Source organism: Hyperolius riggenbachi, chromosome 9 (assembly GCF_040937935.1).
Source record: "Hyperolius riggenbachi isolate aHypRig1 chromosome 9, aHypRig1.pri, whole genome shotgun sequence".
NCBI classification, from domain to species: domain Eukaryota; kingdom Metazoa; phylum Chordata; class Amphibia; order Anura; family Hyperoliidae; genus Hyperolius; species Hyperolius riggenbachi.
In genome coordinates, this window is record NC_090654.1 from 25,484,669 (window position 1) to 25,505,874 (window position 21,206).

Sequence of the window (21,206 nt, forward strand, 5' to 3'; positions counted from 1 at the left end):
TATGTTGCTGTCACTTACAGTAGGTAGTAGAAATCTAACAGAAGCAACAGGTTTTGGACTAGCCCATCTCTTCATGGGGGATTCTCAGCAAGGCTTTTATTCTTTATAAAGATATTCCCTAAAAAGAATATAAATAATGATGTTGGCCAGCTTCCCTGCTCGCTACACAGTTTTTTGGCAGTTGGACAGAGCAACTGCCATTTGCTAAGTGCTTTTGAAAATAAATCCCTGAGAATCCCCTATGAAGAGATGAACTAGTCCAAAACCTGTCGCCTTCTGTCATATTTCTACTACCTACTGTAAGTAAGTGACAGCAACATAGGAGAAAAGTAATTTATGGCTCATTTTACTCTGGAAAAAATGTAATTCTTATTTGTTTATGTTTGCACATTTTTTAAATGTTACAAGTTTTTCGTCATAGTGCCCCTTTAATCCATATCTGCATAGATTTATATGTTTTTATCAAATGAAACATCTGATCTGTTGAAAACATTGCACAGTGTATTTAAGCTTTTACTTTTCTTGAGTTTTGTAACGCTTGGATAACATGTAAATGACGACACATGTTTTAGTTTAAGTGAATGAATTTCACTGTATAAAAAAAACCACATTTGTTTTACATTTGCGAGATTTCTAAATCTGTGTCTGTCCGCGGCGGCCTAATAAGCGCTCCTTCCTTTCACACACTTACGTAGACTTTCAAGCGAAAATAAAGGCTCTCACGGTCACACAAACATTATTGAGACATTCCACATACCATTCGCAATAAGTCAGAGCGGCTCCAAAACACACACATTGACTCCATCTATGTCCTGATGAGATTCAGCCACTGGTCCCATCGAGGTCCCAAATACAGCTCACATTCTTTTGAAAGTAGAAAGAATTTCTTCCTGGTGAACAAGAAGCCAACCAGAATCCTAAATGGCTCCCACAAAAAATTCTTAAAAACATAGTGGCCCTGGATGGATTCATAACTTACACGAAACCATGTTGATTAGACTTTGAGAATACGTCCTTCTAGGTTATAGGTTCCTGCCATGGGCGGCGCTACACTCAGGGCTGGATTTAGGCCAAGGCCACCTAGGCCATGGCCTAGGGCACCACAGGAGCAAGGGCATCAAAGCAGCAGGCTAAACTGGCGCAGCATTTGCAAACTTGATCTTCACATTTGCAAGTGCTACAATGCAGGGAGATTAGGCGAGCGCCTGACAGCCACCTTGCTCTCTGTGCAGGTTTGCATTGTGGCTGGTGGCTATGGACTTGGGCAGCATTGGAGACGGAAAGGAAGAGGAAGCTTCTGCACTGGAGATGAGCGGAGAAATGAGTGACAAAGATGGCTGCTGCGGTTTGAAGGCAAACTGGCTACCTATACTGAAAGGGGGGAGTGGAAAAAGGAGGGATTAAGAGAGTCATCTGGCTACCTATACTGGAGGGAAAGGGGGGAGGGGTCATATGGCTACCTATACTGGAGCGAAGGTGGGAGGGGTTATCTCGCTACCTATACTGAAGGGGGGCGGCTGGTGACTGTGGCCTTGGGCGGTAAAAAGTACAAATCCGGCCCTGGCTACACTAAGGCACGCTGGGGCACTGGCCCCCCTCGGGAATCACTGTGCCCCTCCTCCCCGAGTTAAAGGGGCACTATGGCGAAAAATTGTAAAATTTAAAATATGTGCAAACATAGACAAATACGCAGTTGTGTGCAGTTGTGTCCGCTTTTCAGCATCTGTAACATTGATGTGTTACTGAAAAGCGGACACAACTGCGCACAACTGCGTTAGTGGACTCAGGCCCTAAGTGCTTTTGAAAATAAATAAATCCCTGAGAATCCCCCATGAAGAGATGGACTAATCCAAAACCTGTCGCTTCTGTCAACTTTACACTACCTACTGTAAGTGACAGCAACATAGGAGAAAAGTAATTTATGGCTCATTTTACTCTGGAAAAAAAGTACCTCTTATTTGTATGTTTGTACATATTTTAAATATTACAATATTTCGCCATAGTGCCCCTTTAAGCAAAAAATATCTAAAGCTTGCCATACGACCATCGATTTTGATCACCCAGATGGGGCCCGGCAGCCAGCCATCATGCCCCCTTTGTGTCTTTCCAAAAATGGCCAGATGGGCGGATGGAGATCCCATCACTGGAAAGCTCAGAGCAGGTGAGTGAAGCGGCTCCGTGCATCTAATTGTTTCTGAACCGTGTGATTCATGTTGCTTCATGGAAGAACGGCCCCTGACGATGGGAGCACGGTCATGAGAAACATATTGAACAAACTCCTGTCAGATACATTTAGAGCATACATGTCAAACTCCGGCCCGTGGTCCAAATCTGGCCCTCAGAGCCATTAAATTTGGCCCTCAAGTGGTTTCCCCACTTTGCATTATGTTTGGCCCACTCTAGATCATCACCAGGGAAGGTATATTGGAGGTGAAAAACCCTAGAACACCAGGGAAGCTATTTTGAAGGAGGTAGGGGGAAAGCAGTAAACCATGGGTCCTCAAACTAAGGCCCGCGGGCCAAATGCGGCCCCCTGAGGCTTTTTCACCGGCCCCCACTCTCAAAATCTATTACTTATAGATGCGGTCCACATATAGAATAGCAGTGCTGGCACCACCCATCCACATGGGTCCAATTGGACTGCAGGTCGTCGGCATACATCGGATTTGGTTAAATGGGAGACATAAGGGCTGCACATGTTAACAGGTAACAGTTTATACTACCTAGGCTCAATGTAATGTTTTCTACATTTTATGTATACTCCGCCTCCCCAGCAGTCTGAAGTATGTTGACCTGGCCCTTGACCGAAAAAGTTTGGGGACCCCTACACTAAACACTAGGGAACTGTGAAGGGGAGGGTGGGGCCTCTAGACACCAGGGAACTGTATAGGGGAGGGAGGACCACAAGAAACCAGGGAACTGGTATAGGGGTTGGAGGGGGAGCATTAGACACCAGGGAACTTTATAAGGGAGGAAGGTGGCCAGTAGACATTGAGGTTGGCCTGTGACTTGGTCCCAGTGTTCAATTTCGGCCCACTTTATATTTGAGTTTGACACCCCTGATGTAGAGGGACCCAGCGCTGGAAGGGTGGGATTCAGGAAAATCTGGGAAGTCTCTTGACCACCCAGAAGCTTACCACTACTTAGGTAAGTATCTAAGTTTTTGTTCCATTTTCACTTTAGGTACTCTTTAAAGTGGACCTAAATTAAAAATACAATATTTCAGAAATAAAATCTATTTTCTAAATTATAATAATAAATAGCAGCCTTTTTTCAGCTGCATGATGACAAATATAAAATATTTTACATTTATTGGAGGAACCCCTCCCTTCCTTTCTTATTGCCGGGACAGAATCCGGCAAACTGGTTAAGTAGATGGTGTCCAGCAAAGGAGGAATTGCTAATGGCTGCCACCTGTATAACACTAGTTATGCAAAGAGGAGGGTGAAAAGCATGCACTGAAATGCTCATAGGCTTGAAGGAGTGTTTATTTATCTTTGTATGTGTCAGAGTGGTGCAACTACCGGTAAATATTTTAAATAAAAAATATGTTTGGTTTGGGTGTGCTTTAAGGACCAGAGCCTTTTTTGTTTTTTTTCTTTGAATTTTCACAATCTGATTGTGGTGATTGGCACACAGTGATCACAGGCTCATGAGGAAATTAAATTGGCTCCTGATTGGTGTACGGAATGGTGGTGCGAGTGAGTTGTTTGTGTGCAACGTTTTTAATCTAGCATGTGTACAGATCTTTAGTTAAAGCATGCTTGAAGTGGAGGCTGACATATTTATTTCCTTTTAAACAATGCACATTGCCTGGCTGTCCTGCTCGAACACTGCAAATGCAGCGCGGGAGGTTTGGGCGCAGCCGGCGCCACCATAGACCGTAATAGGAATTATGGCTATATCGGCACACAGTCAGTAACATCGGTGCCGTCAGAAGACAGAGCTGAAGTTACTTTGAATACACTGTAATTCGGCCTCCAGCAATAGCTGGAAGCTGAATTACATCATTTCCCACCATCCACGTGGACCTGGAGGGGGGAATAATAATTAACGCCGCCAGGATTTGTGCAGCAGCAGGATAAGCCATATACCAGCTGTATCCTGCGCCCAAGTCTCCCGGTGGCGAATTGTCTCGGAAGCGTCCTGCTCATCCTCTCCCTGTGATACTTTTAGCCATAGACTCTGAGCAAGCATATGGCATATCAGGTGTGTCTGACTCTAGTCCGACTGGATTAGCTGCATGCTTGATTCAGTTGTGTGATTAATACACTACTGAAGATCCACAGGACAGCCAGGCAACTGGCATCGTTTAAAAGGCAGCCTCCATATTCCTCTCACTTTAGGTGTCCTTTAAGGAGCACATGTTGTCTGTAGTACTTTCTAAAATTCAGTGTTGAGATTAAACCGGAGTTTATCTTGAAACATTTTTAGTAATTGCTCAGGCCCGGATTTACATCACAGGAGCCTATAGGCACTGGAGATGGCCTGAACAGTTCGACCGCGAACTTATTCGCATGAACTTCGGTGGTTCGCGTTCGCGATTGAACGCAAACTTTATGGCGGGCGGTTCGACCCGCCTCCTATACTACATCATTAGGGTCAACTTTGACCCTGTACATCACAGTCAGCAGGCACATTGTAGCCAATCAGGAGGCCTCCTCCTGGAGGCCCTCCCCCCCTTATAAAAGGCAGGCAGCGTTAGGCATTGGACTCACTCGTGTGCCTGCAGTAATTAGAGAAGGGAGAGCTGCTGCAGAGAGAGCTATAGGGAAAGCTTAGTTAGGCTCTTGTAGGCTGGTTAGCTTGCTCCTTGCTGATTCTCATTGCTAAAAAAAAAAGCACCCCTCAACAGCTCTTTTGAGAGCTAATCTTGTTCTTGTGATCTATATTTTTTTTTGTGTCCCACTTGCATTATATACAGCCTTGTCAGTCAGTCGCAGATGGCCTTTGGCCCCTTAATTCCTACTGTGCCACTGGCAGGCCCAGCACATTCAGTACCTGTGTGTGTGACAGGCAGCTGCACATTTGTAATCCCATCCCAATCACTGCACTGGTCAGTGCACCCTACCTAACTACCTACGTGAGCGCATGCATTGTTAATACCACCAGTCATTGCACTTGTTCACGGTACGTGTGTGTGACAGGTACACATTTGTAATACCCATCTCTGCATATACCTACCTGTTGTTCAGTGCACCCACCTACCTATGTGAGCGCACGCAGTGTGATATTTATTACCACAGGTCACTGTACCTGTTCACGGTACGTGTGTGTGACAGGTGCACATTTGTAATACCTATCACTGCATATACTGTACCTACCTGTTGTTCAGTGCACCCACCTACCTACATGAGCGCACGCAGTGCAGGGATGCTCAAATCCGAATTCGGGAGATACCCAGATAGTTCTATCTGTATATCTCCCAGTAAAGCTTTGCGGGGGGGGGGGGGGGGGCGGCATTGGGCTCAATCTTACGTAAATGACGTCTTCTGCGGTCCGTATGCGTCGCCTCCCACGATGCACATTTGTAATCCCATCCCACTCACTGCACCTGTTCACTGGTCAGTACACCTACCTAACTCCCTTCGTGAGCGCACGCATTGTTAATACCACCAGTCATTGCACTTGTTCACGGTACGTGTGTGTGACAGGTGCACATTTGTAATACCCATCTCTGCATATACCTACCTGTTGTTCAGTGCACCCACCTACCTACGTGAGCGCACGCAGTGTGCTATTTAATACCACCAGTCATTGCACTTGTTCACGGTACGTGTGTGTGACAGGTGCACATTTGTAATACCCATCACTGCATATACATGCATGTCCACGCAGGCAAGGACAGGACGCTCCAGCAATCTCGTGGTGATGTCGGACATGAGGACATTCTTTAGTCCAACGCCTCACCTTAGCGCTTTCGGATCCACCTTCCACCAACGCCTGAACTGGCAGGTAGCCGACTACCTGGCCTTAAGTGTGGATGTAGGCAATGTGAGCAGCGATGAACCCTTGGACTACTGGGTGCGCAGGCTTGACCTGTGGCCTGAGCTGTCACAATTTGCCATCCAACTTCTGTCTTGTCCTGCCGCAAGCGTCCTGTCAGAAAGGACCTTCAGCGCAGCTGGAGGCATTGTCACTGAGAAGAGAAGTCGCCTAAGTCACAAAAATGTTCAGTACCTGACCTTTATCAAACTGAACGAGGCATGGATCCCGGAGGGCTACTGCCCGCCCGAAGACTAAGTCAGTCCCCGCACACAGCATCTCTGCCTGCACGCCGTGTGACTGCCTGCCCCATGATTAAGTCGCTCCCCCCACACAGCATCTCTGCCTGCAGGCCGCTTGACTGCCTTCTCCGCCACCACCAACAGGGTCCAGGACTCCAGGTGGATTCCTGAATTTTTAAGGCTGCTGCTAGCAGCGGCTGCTATAATAATTTTTCTGGTGCGTGTACATGCCTGCCTAATTTTTCTGGCTGCACTGCGGCTGCAACAACAAAACAAAAAGGCATGTACATGTGTCAATTCCCCTTCGTGATCGTTACCTTGCCGCGGTGAAGGGGCTTGCGTATCACAATGAAGCAATGACCGACGGCTATATGAGTGTCTTGGGGAGGGGGGGGAGGGGGCACACCCAAGATAATAAGGTTGTTGCTTCATTGTGGACAGACCAAATTCGATCAGCTGGACAGTCACTGTTGTTCTATCATTGAGCTACCACAGTCTGGCGACCATATGGACTTGAAAACCGCCATGGCCTGCACTCTCGCCACGGTGCGCACCAGTCCAGCATGGCCGTCACAACACAAACAGCTGTTTGCGGTGCGTTACACAGTGAATTTGGTCTGTCAGTGTGAAGCAGTACTCTAATTACACTCCCTGATTAATGTATACACATGCAAGATGTTTTAAAGCACTTTAGGCCTCCAATTTAGCATTCAATGTGATTTCTGTCCTTAAAACGCTGCTTTGCGTCAAATACAGATTTTCCCCGGGACTTTTAGCGTCTATCCCACTCATCCTTGCCCCCCTCCAGGTGTTAGACCCACACTTTAGTGGCCAGCATAAATGTTTGTAATGTTCAAAGTTCGCCTCCCCATTGAAGTCTATTGCGATTCACGGAAGTTCGACCGAACTTTTGCGGAAGTTCGCGTTCGAGGTTCACAAACTGAAAATCGGAGTTTCGAGCCATCTCTAATAGGCACAGATGTCCTGGCACCTTAGACTTTTCCCTCAGTGAACCTACAAGACCCCACCAAACTGCACCGCAAGTGTGCTGGCTGTCCCAACTGCCACCTCTCCCTTACTTCCCTTGTCTGTCATAACTACAGGTGCCCCTTAGCATTAGGTAACCAGAACTACCCTCAGTATTAAGTAGCTAGTGGTGCCCCCGACTGAAGGAAAAACTGGTCAGTGATATGCTGAGAGCTGGGTAAGTTACCTCTCATTTACTCTGCGCTCGGGACTCTGCATAGGAAAGGAGGGGAGTGAGCTGCCCCTCCATCATCAGGCAACTGTAGGCACGAGCCTACAGTGCCTTATGGCAAATCCAGCCCTGGTAATGCTGGGAATACACAGTTCGTTTCTGCCGTGCGTTTCTGCTCTCGATCGTTTTTGCCGCTCGATTGCAGCTCTGGATTGTTATCTTCCTCTCGTTTTTCTTATCTTTTTCCATTCACTTCTATCAGAAATCGAGCGGCAAAAGAATAGAAATGGAGATCGGACTTGTCAGAAAATATCTATCGAACCATCTAATCAGCTACAAAACGAACCGTGTATTCCCAGCATAAGAGTTTTAGCAAGAAGCCGTGCCTACCGTGTAATTGGACAATCCTTTGACTGCTGGGCTCTTCCTCACAGACACAGCAGCATGACTGTCGCATTTGACACCTATCTGACAATACTGACCTTGCCTTTCAGGTCACCACTGACTATGTTCACACCAATGCTCCAGAATCCACAGGTCAATAACACTCCACATCTAAAGGACCTGACCGGACCCCTCATTGTCTATCAGGCAGACCGCACTGTAAGCGCAAAGCAATAATAAGGAATGCTATTTATAGCACAACACAGCGCGGCGAAAGACCTACGGGAAACAATAAAACGAAAAATCCAGACTGAAAGAGAACCTGAACTGAAAAACAAAAGTCAAAATAACCACACACAGGTCATACTTACCTCCTCAAACTCTCTCTCCTCTCCTGCATCCCATTTGTCCACTGTGATCAATAGAATTCTCGGTCCTCCATTTTAAAAATGACCATTACCCCATAACAGCTTCCTGGTCAGCACACTGTTAAACTGTAATATCACCCACTTGAGCTATAGGGAAACATGGACATTACCTTGCACATTCAGTTGTAACTGACAGCTGCTGATATATAACTGACAGCGACTGGTATATTTCAGTTCTGAAGGTGAGGTGAGTATGTAATATTCATTTGCAGCTACGTCATGTGTTTATTTTAAATCATTTTCCTGGCTTCAGGTTCCCTTGAAGCCTCGCAGGACCAGCAGTCAGAGGATTGATATATTCCGGAATGCCGGGAGGTTTCCAAGTGAAAATAACGTAATGAATATGAATAAAATTGCCTTTTTTTTTTTTTTACAATATTCATTTATAAATTATTTTGTCGTAAAATCTACCTGATTTACTTTCTGAAATGTATCACTGGTGGCGACATCTTTAGTCCTGTCAGGGGCAGCTCTGCGGAATGTTTGTTTACTGAGAGTTCTGAAACTTGGTCTCTCAGAGTGCTCGGAGAGGAGAAATTTCCACATAGTTAAACAGCCTAGGCTTAAAGGGGTTCTGTGGGGTGGTACAAAACCCAAAAAGCGTCACTTACCTGGGCCTTCTACTGGCCCCCTGCAGCTATTGAGTTCCACGCCATCACTGAGTTCCACGCCGTCACCGCCGCCGGTGACTTGCTAATTATTCGTCTGACTAGACGAATAGTTCTGCGGCTGCGTGGCCGCGCGAGTCCTCGCTCCCGTTTACTGCGCAGACGCACTATTATTATTATTATTATTTATAGAGTGCCAACATCTTCCGCAGCGCTGTACAGAGTATATATAGTCTTGTCACTAACTGTCCCTCAGAGGAGCTCACAATCTAATCCCTACCATAGTCTTATGTCTATATTGTGTAGTGTATGCATTGTAGTCTAGGGCCAATTTTAGGGGGAAGCCAATTAACTTATCTGTATGTTTTGGGGATGTGGGAGGAAACCGGTGTGCCCGGAGGAAACCCATGCAGACACAGGGAGAAAATACAAACTCCTTGCAGATGTTTTCCTGGCTGGGATTCGAACAGGGGACCTAGCGCTGCAAGGCGAGAGCGCTAACCACTACACCACCATGCTGTCCACTAGAAGAAAACTTCGTACTGTGCCTGCACAGTAAGCTCCCGATGATGCCCGCGCAGCCGCAGTACTATTTGTCTAGTTAGATTAATAATTAGCAGGTCACCGGCGGCAGCGAACGGCGGAGGCTTCAGTGACGGCATGGAACATAATAGCTGCAGGGGGCCGGTAGAAGCCCCAGGTAAGTGACGCTTTTTGTCTTTTGTAACACCCCACAGAACCCCTTTAACCACTTGCCGACCGCGCACTCATACCGCGCGTCGGCAAAGTGGCAGCTGCAGGACCAGCGACGCAGTATTGCGTCGCCAGCTGCAGGCTGATTAATCAGGAAGCAGCCGCTCGCGCGAGCGGCTGCTTCCTGTCAATTCACGGCGGGGGGCTCCGTGAATAGCCTGCGGGCCGCCGATGGCAGCTCGCAGGCTAAATGTAAACACAAGCGGAAATAATCCGCTTTGTTTACATTGTACGGCGCTGCTGCGCAGCAGCGCCGTAAGGCAGATCGGCGATCCCCGGCAAATCAGCGGCCAGGGATCGCCGCCATGTGACAGTGGACAGCCTGTCACAGGTTGCACAGGACGGATAGCGTCCTGTGCAGCCCGGATCACTGGGGGGAGAGGTAGGAGAGGGAGGGGGAGGGAATGTAGCCGCGGAGGGGGGCTTTGAGGTGCCCCCCCCTCAACATGCCACCAGCAGGAGCGATCAGACCCCCCTGCACATCATCCCCATAGGGGGGAAAAAAGGGGGGCGATCTGATCGCTTTGCGTACCCGCTGATCTGTGCTGGGGGCTGCAGAGCCCACCCAGCACAGATCCCAACAAACAGCGCTGGTCCTTAAGGGGGGGTAAAGGGTGGGTCCTCAAGTGGTTAAAGCGAAACTGAAAAATGACTATAAGCAAAGTGTTTCACTTACCAGGGGCTTCCCCCAAGCCCCCTGCAGCCGTCCCTCCTGCTGCTCAGCCCTGGCCACGCCTATATCCTTCTTCGCACTGCCCTTCTATGTCAGAGAGGAACGCAAAGAAGAAGGATATGCGTGGCCTGGGTTGCGCAGTTGCCATTGACTTACAAGTCGGCGGTAACGAAACTGCACCGCTGCGGGAGAAAGGAGGATCGTAGAGGACCAGCGTGGGACGGGATGGCTGCAGCGGGCTTGCAGTAGCCCCAGGTAAGTGAAACACTTTGCTTATAGTCATTCTTCAGCTTCGCTTTAACATCATTGGGCAAGAAAGGATTACTATGAAATGGGGCACTGGGCAAGATAGCAGTTTTTGCCTCCCGCTGACAGTCACCTGGCTTTTTAGTAAGATTTGGAGGGGGCTAGCATCCACAAGGCCCCAAATTCTCCAGTATCTAGTCAACTGACAACTGCCTAGGTGTGTCTTGTGGAGGATCTGGCTCTGTCATTAGGAGGGAGGGACTACATACCAATATACAGTAATAGAGGAATAGGAAGTGTTTCTGATGCGGAAACCAGGAAAAGTGGGTATCCTGAATAATGTTCTACAGTCAACTATATGTCACTACAGGGTCTCTTTAAGAGGTATAATGAATAATAAAATAGTTATACTGTTCTGGGTGACAGATTATTAGCAAAATTTGTTTTTTATAAAACAACTGTCTGAAAATAAAATTGATTGTTAAAGAGAACCTCAAGTAAAAAGAAAAAATTACATAAAATTTTTGTTCTTCCCTAAATTGTAATCAAATCTCGAAAGGTAGCCATACATCAAGCGATGATCACAGTTAAAGGGAAAGAGGCACCCTGGTATATATAAAGTGGATTAAAACCAGTTTAAAAATCGAAAAAGGTGAGGTGGCTTACCTCAATAACGAAATTCTTGTAGGAACAAAGAATTTTATTTAGCACAGGCAATGCGTTTCGTGGTTCTCAGCCCGCTTCCTCAAGGAATTAGAAGAAAAACCAATAGCAATGGGAGCCTCCCTTTGCATTGGTTTTTCTTCTGGCCAAGCAGGTCTCCAGATTTAAACCCTATTGATCATCTGTGGGGCATCCACAAATGGGAGGTGGAAGAGCATAAGGTCTCTAACATCCACCAGGTTCACCATGGAAGGGTGGGAGATGATTCCAGTGGCAACCTGTGACACTCTAGTGACCTCCATGCCCAAGAGAATTAAAGGATACCCGAAGTGACATGGGTATGCACAGTGCCTAGCACACAAATAACTAGGCTGTGTTCCTTTTTTTCTTTCTCTGTCTGAAAGAGTTAACTATCAGGTATGTAAGTGGCTGACTCAGTCTTGACTCAGACAGGAAGTGACTACAGTGTGACCCTCACTGATAAGAAATTCCAGCTATAAAACACTTTCCTAGCAGAAAATGGCTTCTGAGAGCAAGAAAGAGATAAAGAGGGGAATTTCTTATCAGTGAGGACTGAGTCAGCCACTTACATACCTGATATTTAACTCTTTCAGGCAAAGAAAGAAAAAAAGGAACACAGCATAGTTATTTGTGTGCTAGGCACTGTACATACACATGTCTATCTCATCTTGTCACATGTCACTTCGGGTATCCTTTAAGGCAGTGCTGGAAAATAATTTGCACAGAATTTTGACATTTTCGCTTAGGGGTGTACTCACTTTTGTTACCAGCGGTTAAAACATTGATGGCTATTTGTTGAGATATTTTGATTGGACAACAAATGTACACTGTTATACAAGCTGTACACTGATTACTTTACATTGAATCAAAATTTCACATCTTCGTTATTGTCCCATGAAAAGATAGAATAAAATATTTACTAATATGTAAGAGATGTGCTGACTTTTGTGAGATACTGCAAATGACGGAGTAATAACTGAACAGGTAAGGGGATTACAAAGAGATAAATTATATTATATAACAATATACTGTAATTACACACCCCCTAACTTTTGGAGTTGAGAAAGAGGGACACTTAAGCCACGCCCCTGCCACACCCCTATCACAACCCTAATCACGTATACCATAAAGATTTCATAATAAAAATATGTTGTTTTATAATTCAAACCACGCTGGTCCTTTCTATCCTGGTTCATTTTCCTTCATATTAACATTTTAAAATTAGTAATATATCAATTTAAAGGATGGGAATAAAATTTAGAGTTAATCAAACACATTTTTTAGTAGAGAAATATATATATATTTACATACAAAGAGGGACAAAGTCCTAAAAGAGGGACAAATGAGAAAGAAAGAGGGACAGGGCTCCCAAAGAGGGACTGTCCCTCCAAAAGAGGGACAGTTGGGAGCTATGTAATTATATAACAGTATATTTATTTTTACGATATTCATCATTTCTTTGTTTACATATGAGTTTGGAAGTGTTTAGTTCGAAGTTCTCAATCAATGATTTACCCTTCAAAAGCATAGAACGATAACTATGTTACGAAATTTGTATGTCTGGCCAAAGTTTCTCTCTCGTTACTCAAACCAGCTTTCAGCAACCTAACAGTGCAGAATATACAGTATGGTCACCAGTCAGGCGTCCGTAAGCTTTTATCACACCAGCGGGAACAGACGCCGTACCTCCATTTCTGCAATCAGTGGCGTAGCTACAATACATGGAGTTCCCCAGCTGAACTTTGAGGAGGACCTCCAGTGTTCATACCCCTTTTCTTGTGGCCATCATGGTCTTCACACCCATAACAAGTGTAGCCACAAAATCACCTGATCTGAACTTGGGGCCACCCAGTACTCTGGGCGGGCTGATCCCCTCTAGTTACTTCCCTGTCTGCAATGTTAGTGCAGCATTAGTGTCCTGTCTAGTTTGTATGATAATTTCCCAAATTAGAACATAACATGGGACACCATGTTCCTGTAAACTCAAGGTCCAACCATTGCAGCTGTGCAGACCTCGACCTTGATGCTGTGCGTTTCCTCAACCAATGACTCTGCAATGTCTATCCATGCCCATGTGTCCCTCTGCAGTGCTTTCCATGCATGTCAACCCCAAGTCTAAAGATGGTCTTCTAAGTCCCACCTTCATCTGTGGAGGGCATTTTACAGGATTTCATTATTCATTATGGCACCACTTCCATTAAAGCGTCTCTTTTAAGGTGCTCCCTATATACAATGTTTACATGACTGTGCCCTCATAACAGTGCTCCTTCATAATAGTGTTGTCAGGCGTGCGGAGCTTACCTCCGCCGCGGCGATCAACAGCGCAGCTGCAACTTCCGGTTCGCCTGGACGCGCTGTCAGCAGTGACGTCAGTGGCTCGTCTTCGCAGCGGCAGATAGAGGGTGGATGCACACGCTGTGCGCGTCGCACTTCTTATGCCCTTAGTAAGCATGTCAGCTGACAGCCGGTCAGCTGACATGCAGGGCAGCATCTCCAGCTCCTGTTTGGGGGAGTGGCTTACCTGCTGTCTCGGGCTTCTTAAGCCCTGTGTTGCCACTCTCTCGTTGTCTGTTGTAGCTAACACTTCGCAGTGGAAGCTTCAGACCTTAGTCAGATCTGTGTGTGCTTGAACCGGCAGGACCCCGGGGATTTCACACTTAGCTCAGGAATAAATATATTATTGTGATTGTATTATTGACCTCTGCCTTGCCTCTTACTACTCTTCTGCCTAACGATTCTGCACCTTTGCCTATCTGATCTGTTGGCGACCTCAGCCTGAATACTCACAACTCTTTTGCCTAACGATTCTGTACCTTTGTCTATCTGATCTGTTGCTGACCTCTGCCTGAATAAACACTCTGATTTGCCAAATGATTTTGTACCTTATCTGTCAGATCTGTTAACGACCCTGCCTGTTGACCATTCTTTACATCTGAACCAGTGACAGTAGCGCCCTCTACTGTCACTGTCTGTACTAATTATTGTTTGTCTGTCTGCTAGTGCCCTCATACACTAGCAGATCGTTACAAGTGTCCACCTTATTATACCCCTTTTATTGTGCTACTTTCCAATTAAGTTTGTGGCACGTGCTCCCCCTCCTCTCCCCATTATAGTTGCTCTAGAATCATTGTCCCCCCATTATAGTTCTTCCACAATCATATTCCTCCCTTTACAGTTCCTCCTCCACAATCATGGCCCCCCCATAATAGTTCCTCCACAATCATGGTCCCCCCCATTATAGTTCATCCACAATTATGGTGCCCCCATTATAGTCTCTCCACAATCAGGCCCCCCCCCCCCATTATAGTTCCTCCTCCACAATCATGGTCCTCCTATAATAGTCCCTCCACAATCATGGTCCCCACCACCCCCCATTATAGTTCCTCCACAATCATGCCCCCCCCCCCCCATTCTAGTTCATCCACAATCATGATCCTCCCATTTTAGTTCCTGCACAATCATGCCCCCCCCCCCTTTTCTAGTTCATCCACAATCATGGTCCTCCCATTATAGTTTATCCACAATCATGGTCCCCCCATTATAGTTCCTCCACAATCATGGTCCCCTTTATAGTATAGGTGTGGCTGGATAGTGTAATGGTTAAGGGCTCTGCCTCTGACACAGGAGACCTGGGTTCGAATCTCGGCTCTTCCTGTTCAGTAAGCCAGCACCTATTCAGTAGGAAACCTTGGGCAAGTCTCCTTAACACTGCTACTCCCTATAGAGCGCGCCCTAGTGGCTGAAGCTCTGGCGCTTTGAGTCCGCCAGGAGAAAAGCGCGATATGTTATTTGTCTTGTCTTAGTAGTTCCTCCACAATCATGGTCCCCCCGTTATAATACTTCCCAATTATCATACCCTCTTTAAAGCAACCCCCCCCATTGATGTGCTGCACCGCCATCTGTTATCCCCATTATGGTGTCCTTCAATTAAAATTCCTTCCACATGACACTATCCCATATTTGCAAAATGCTATTTTCTGTGTGAAAATGACTTTGGCCAGTACTTGCGAGTAAAAATGTTGTCCATAAGTGTGAAATTCCATGAATAATCTAATGTGGAGGATGGTGTAATGGTTAATGGCTCTGCCTGCCACAGACACAGGCAATCAGGGTTCAAATCCTGTTCAGTAAGGTGCACCTATTCAGTGAGGAGACCTTGGGCAAGACTCCCTAACACCACTACTGCCTGTAGAGCGCCTCCTGGTGGCTGCAGCTCTGGTGATTTGAGTACACCAGGAGAAAAGCACAATATAAATGTTATTTGTCTTATCTAATGATTGTTTTGGCACCGAACCCAGCAAGATGCAAAGTCTATTCTGCGTTACCATCCTCTCACCGCTGTAAGATAGTTGTTATTTTTATACAGTATATTTAAGTTTTTGTCATTTGCAGTCCTTATAGTACTGAAGTATTTTTATGCTGGTGCTTTATAAATAAAACAGAAGTTTGCCGTCTTAAAACAGAAGGTATTTGGGATAATTCAGGTTGGAGTGAGCATATGATGTCTCCCACAATGCATGACTGCTGAATATGCAAATCATCCTTTGTTGCCCCTGTAAGCTAGCCACACCTCCAGGACCGCTGAAATGCAATGATGTGTCAGCTTGTTAACAGTACAGAGCCACACTAATCCAACATGCATACAGACTGTTTGGATTGGTTGATCCTCATCAGTGCATCGCATGAAACATATGGAGTAAGGCCTGGTGCACACCAAAAACCGCTAGCAGATCCGCAAAATGCTATCAGATTTTGAAACGCTTTTCCTTCTTTTTCTGTAGCGTTTCAGCTAGCGTTTTGCGGTTTTGTGAAGCGTTTTTGGTGTAGTAGATTTCATGTATTGTTACAGTAAAGCTGTAACTGAACAGCTACTGTAACAAAAAACGCCTGGCAAACCGCTCTGAAGTGCCGTTTTTCAGAGTGGTTTGCGTTTTTCCTATACTTAACATTGAGGCAGAAACGCATCCGCAATCCAAAATCTGCAGCAGCCCGGGAGTATGCGTTTCTGCAAAACGCCTCCCGCTCTGGTGTGCACCAGCCCATTGAAATACATTACCCAAGCGTATCCGCAGCCGCAAGCGGATCGCAAAACGCAGCCGAACCGCTCTGGTGTGCACTAGGCCTTAAAGATTGCCCAGCAAGCCCACGGTGAACTAGGACTCCTAGGGGTTTGAAGGGGGCAACAAAGGACCAAAAAGCCCTCTTATTAAAATTTTTGCAAAACAAAAGTTTGCCTTCTTAAAGAGGAACTCCAATGAAAATAATGTAATAAAAAAAAGTGCTTCATTTTTACAATATGTATTATGTTGTGTATACAAATTATGTATAAATGATTTAGTCAGTGTTTGCCCATTGTAAAATCTTTTAAATCCCTAATTTACAATCTGACATTTATTACATGGTGACATTTTTACTGTTGGCAGGTGATGTAGCTGCTGCATGCATTTTTGGCAGTTGGAAACAGCTGTTAACAGCTATTTCCCACAATGCAGCAGGGTTCACAGACAGGAAACTGCCAAGAGTACCACGGTACTCAGAATTTCTTTGTGGGAGGGGTTTCACCTCAATATCAGCCATACAGCGCCCCCTGATGGTCTGTTTGTGAAAAGGAATAGATTTCTCATGTAAAAGGGGGTATCAGCTACTGATTGGGATAAAGTTCAATTCTTGGTCGGAGTTTCTCTTTAAAATAGAAGGTATATGCAAAGGATGATTTGCATACTCAGCAGTGATGCATTGTGGGCGACATCATATGCTCACTCTAACCTGAATTATCACAAATACTTTCTGTTTTAAGACCGCAAACTCTTGCTTTGCTTAACATTTTAGTAAGAGGGCTTTTTGGTCCTTTTTAGCTCCTTACACACTGCTAGGAGTACTGGTTCACCATGAGCTTGCTGGGTAGTCTGTAACGCTTTATAAATAAAAGTATAGCAGTAATAAGAAGTTTGTGCTTTAGAAGTTCCTACCTGGCCAGACATCGCTCCTCCGCCGCGCAGCGTAGCGAGTACAGATGGGCGCGCTGGATGTACGTCGCAGCCTGGACATAGCTTGGATCAGGTACCAAATCAGGAAGTCCTAAAATAGAAACAAGTTTCAGGAAGACACTGGTACCATGCCAAGAACATCACAAAAATAATACAAGAAATACTGAGGGTATTATTATTATTATTTAGTATTTATATATCATGGACACGGTCTGCAGCACTGCACAAAGTACATAGTCATGTTACTGACTGTCCTCAGAGGAGCTCACAATCTAATCCCTATCAGTCATAATCTAATGTCCTACCATAATAATATTGTGTATTTATATAGCACTGACATCTTCTGCAGCACGTTACAGAGTACATAGTCATGTCACTGACTGCCCTCAGAGGAGTTCACAATCTAATCCTACCATAGTCATAGTCTAATGTCCTACCATATTACTATCATGTATTTATATAGCACTGACATCTTCTGCAGCACTTTACAGAGTACATAGTCATGTCACTGACTGTCCTCAGGAGCTCACACTCTAATCCTACCATAGTCATAGTCTAATGTCCTACCATATTATTATTATGTATTTATACAGCACTGACATCTTCTGCAGCACATTACAGAGTACATAGTCATGTCACTGACTGTCCTCAGAGGAGCTCACACTCTAATCCTACCATAGTCATAGTCTAATGTCCTACCATATTATTATTATGTATTTATACAGCACTGACATCTTCTGCAGCACATTACAGAGTACATAGTCATGTCACTGACTGTCCTCAGAGGAGCTCACACTGTAATCCTACCATAGTCATAGTGTAATGTCCTACCATATTATTATTATGTATATAGCACTGACATCTTCTGCAGCACTTTACAGAGTACATAGTCATGTCACTGACTGTCCTCAGAGGAGCTCACAATCAGGGGCGTAACTACAGGTGAGCAGCCCCTGCAATCACAGGGGGGCCCAGAGCAGTGAGTAGTCCCCAAATGCTACTTCACTCTCTCCAATAAAGGAGTCCATCCTTCACATCAGGTGTTTTGTGGCTGCACTTGTTATGGGTGTGAAGATCACGATGGCTACACTTGTTTTATGACCCTTGCAAGACAGGGGGTCACCAAGGGGAGGCAAGGGAAGGGGTGGAAACATTAGGGAGGCTCCATCGAAGGTTTGATGGGGATCCCGTGATCTGTAGTTACGCCCCTGGTCACAATCTAATCCCTACCATAGTCACATGTCTATGTATGTATCATGTAGTGTATGTATTGCAGTCTAGAGTCAATTTAGGGGGAAGCCTTATATTAAACTATACTAATATACATTAAACAATGTTTTCCCTATACGGAAACATCTAGAGTTTGTTTTCCCCCATAGGAAACATCTAGAGTTTGTGAAACAAATACATGTAGCTGTACCACCAACAATAGTTGTGTGTCCATTACTAGTTGTTAGATCAAAATGGTTCACCAATCATTCTCAAACTCACCTCTCCCAGTCTGACCGTTTCTGAAAACGCTCCCAACACTGCTCCTTCCTTGTTGAACTCCTTGCGTCTCACTTCCGCCGCTTGGGACACTGGGTACTCGGCTTTGTGGCTGAAAATAACTTGGCTGTTGTGCTCCGTAGAACCCGCCTCCATCCCCCTGACTCGCCCCACCACCGTAAGGGGGTAACCTTGGGTCACTTCCGGCAGTCCCTGCACCTGGTCGGACTGGATCACTTTCTACTGCAACGTCACCACCTTGAAACAGGCTGTGGGCAAAGCGACGGTCAAGTCCATCCTGTGGCACTACTGGGTTGGGAGCTGCTGGCTGCTGAGGGAGGATATTAGGGGGAACCCCAAAGTAAGGGGGCTGGGCATAAGGTGGGTTAGGCTCCTCGTAGAAATCCTCATAGCCTCCTCCCCAAGGTGGCTGTGGGGCGAAGCCACCTCCACCCCTGCTATAGGTATAGGTTTCATCATAGCCTTGAGCGTAAAAATCAGTTTGTGGTATAAAAGGAGGCTGCGGTCTTGGAAAAACTGGTTGTCCTACTGAATTCTGGGTGGAAGACTGCCTTATTCTACTCCCTCCTCCACCTCCACCACCGGCGGAAGGGACAATACGACTCGTCCTTGACGTTTCACTCCCCCCTTGCCAGTTGTCCGGCACCTGTCCAAAGCCAAATGGGTGGCGTGTGTTGCCTCTCACCGTCTGCGATCCAGTCCGGGGTAAAGTGGGCGCCTGACGGCGGCGGTCCACACCACCTCCGCGACTCCCGTCCAACATTATTCTTGTACCTCCTGCGCCTTCCCCCGCCGGCTGGTACTCAGAGCCGGAGTTCAGTAGCCGGTATCGTCTCCCGCTGTCTTCCCACTGGATCACCTGGCCCCAGCCGGCCCCATCCTGCCCCCAAGACAAAGAAAGTCCCGACAAACACAGACACAGTTGCGCTATCCAGGCCATACCGGCGTCTTCTTCCCTCTGCTAAAGCGTAGAATTTGGCAAGGCAAGTGTCGGGATAAAGGTCTGCCACCAGGCGAGACGTATTACTTGCTTGGCAATGTTTCTAGGTCAGGCTCATTGCAGATCACGAGTCGAGGTGACAGATGAACAGGTCCGTTGACTGGAAGCACTGAATGAACTAGAGGGTCTTCAGATTCTAGGAACGAGCTCCCCACAAGTTTCAGGCAGGAGAAAGAGGACTCGAAGGCTGGTGGTCTTGGAGGTGGACTAGATGGACAGCTAGCTGCAGGTTATAGGCAGAGAGTGAGGCGGTGAGGTGTGGATTCCAGTCAGGCAGTGCTCTGCTGTTCAGCGTAGGAAGCGGTTACATGCTTTGTTCAGCCTCGCTAGGTTCATGCCTGTGTGTAACTTTCGATGTTCCACAGTCCAGCCCAGTCCCTTCTCTGTTGTTGTCAGCCCTTCTTTTGCTCCATCACTCTTCTTCTCTATCCATTTCTCCCCTGACTTCCTGTTTGTCTCCCCCACTTTCCCCTCTCTCCACCCTCCTTTTTTTTCCTCCTCTCTGCCCCTCCAAAACAAACCTTCCTTCTCCTGACTGAACTTTGCTGTTCCCTCTCTCAGGTCTCACACTGGCCAGCTCTTTCTTCCTTGTAACAGAATTGTCCTTGTTCCAAGACTCTCATTGCTTCTCCCCCTCCCTGGTCCCTTCGCCTTGCCTTATTCCCCCAAGAGCAGCGTTAGCCTATTGCCAGCGATCCGGCCCCCCTGCAGTGGGACCCTCAGTGACGCAGGGATTCTTCATGTTATTTATCAGAAAACACCCTTTAAAGGGGGAGAGGAACATGATGTCATCTAATGCTAATGTTTTCCACATTATAGAAAGTACGAGATAAAACCCCAAGGAACATGTGTTGTAGGTTTCGGATAGTATGGGAAATGGGGATAGAAACTTTGATTTTCTTTCCTTTTTATCGTCGTCTGTCACAGCAGGTGGATTCAGGACACACTATGGATGAGTTCGGAAGAAGTGTGCAGGAAATGATTGGCATAGCTCCCAACTGTCCCTCTTTCGGAGGGACAGTCCCTCTTTGGGAGCCAAATTCCTCTGTCCCTCTTTCTTCCTCATTTTTCCTTCTTTTAGGACTGATGTACAGATCTGTGTTAATGTATGTATTGTTCAACAAAAAATCTATTTAACCTTTAAACAGCCAATTTATTTAGAGGCTTGCATATGCTCCAGGCCAATTTATTTTAGCACCTTTCTTTTTTTTATTTCTTTATTTGTTACGTTTCCCTGCTATTAATTAGTACTGCTGTAATGTGTATTTATGGCCACTTGTCACTAGGGGGCAGTGTGAGACAATAACAGAGAACTTCTGTTTTCAGTTTCTATATTTTCCGCTAGTAGAGACATCAAAACATTCCAAGAATGCACAACGAGTTCTGCCGCATGAGGTCAAAAGCATTGCACTTACCTTAAATAAGATAACTCTATTGAAGCAACTGATGGCTTAACTGACTCTAAATTTTATTCCCATCAATTAAATTGATATATTTCTAATTTTAAAA

The 21,206-nt window shown here is 46.0% G+C and overlaps 1 protein-coding gene across 1 annotated transcript in view; it reads right to left on the reverse strand.

Annotated features, from left to right (window-relative positions):
- LOC137532064 (lysyl oxidase homolog 1-like) overlaps window positions 1-20,327 on the reverse strand; it is a 54,656-nt gene extending 34,329 nt beyond the window's left edge. Inside the window, exons 1-2 of the mRNA XM_068252195.1 lie at window positions 18,680-20,327; window positions 17,171-17,279 (exon numbers count right to left, since the gene is read on the reverse strand). Of these exons, the coding sequence (XP_068108296.1) occupies window positions 17,171-17,279; window positions 18,680-19,637 (1,067 nt within the window). The 5' untranslated portion in view covers window positions 19,638-20,327. The remainder of the gene's footprint in view (window positions 1-17,170; window positions 17,280-18,679) is intronic.
- Window positions 20,328-21,206: the final 879 nt, after the last annotated feature.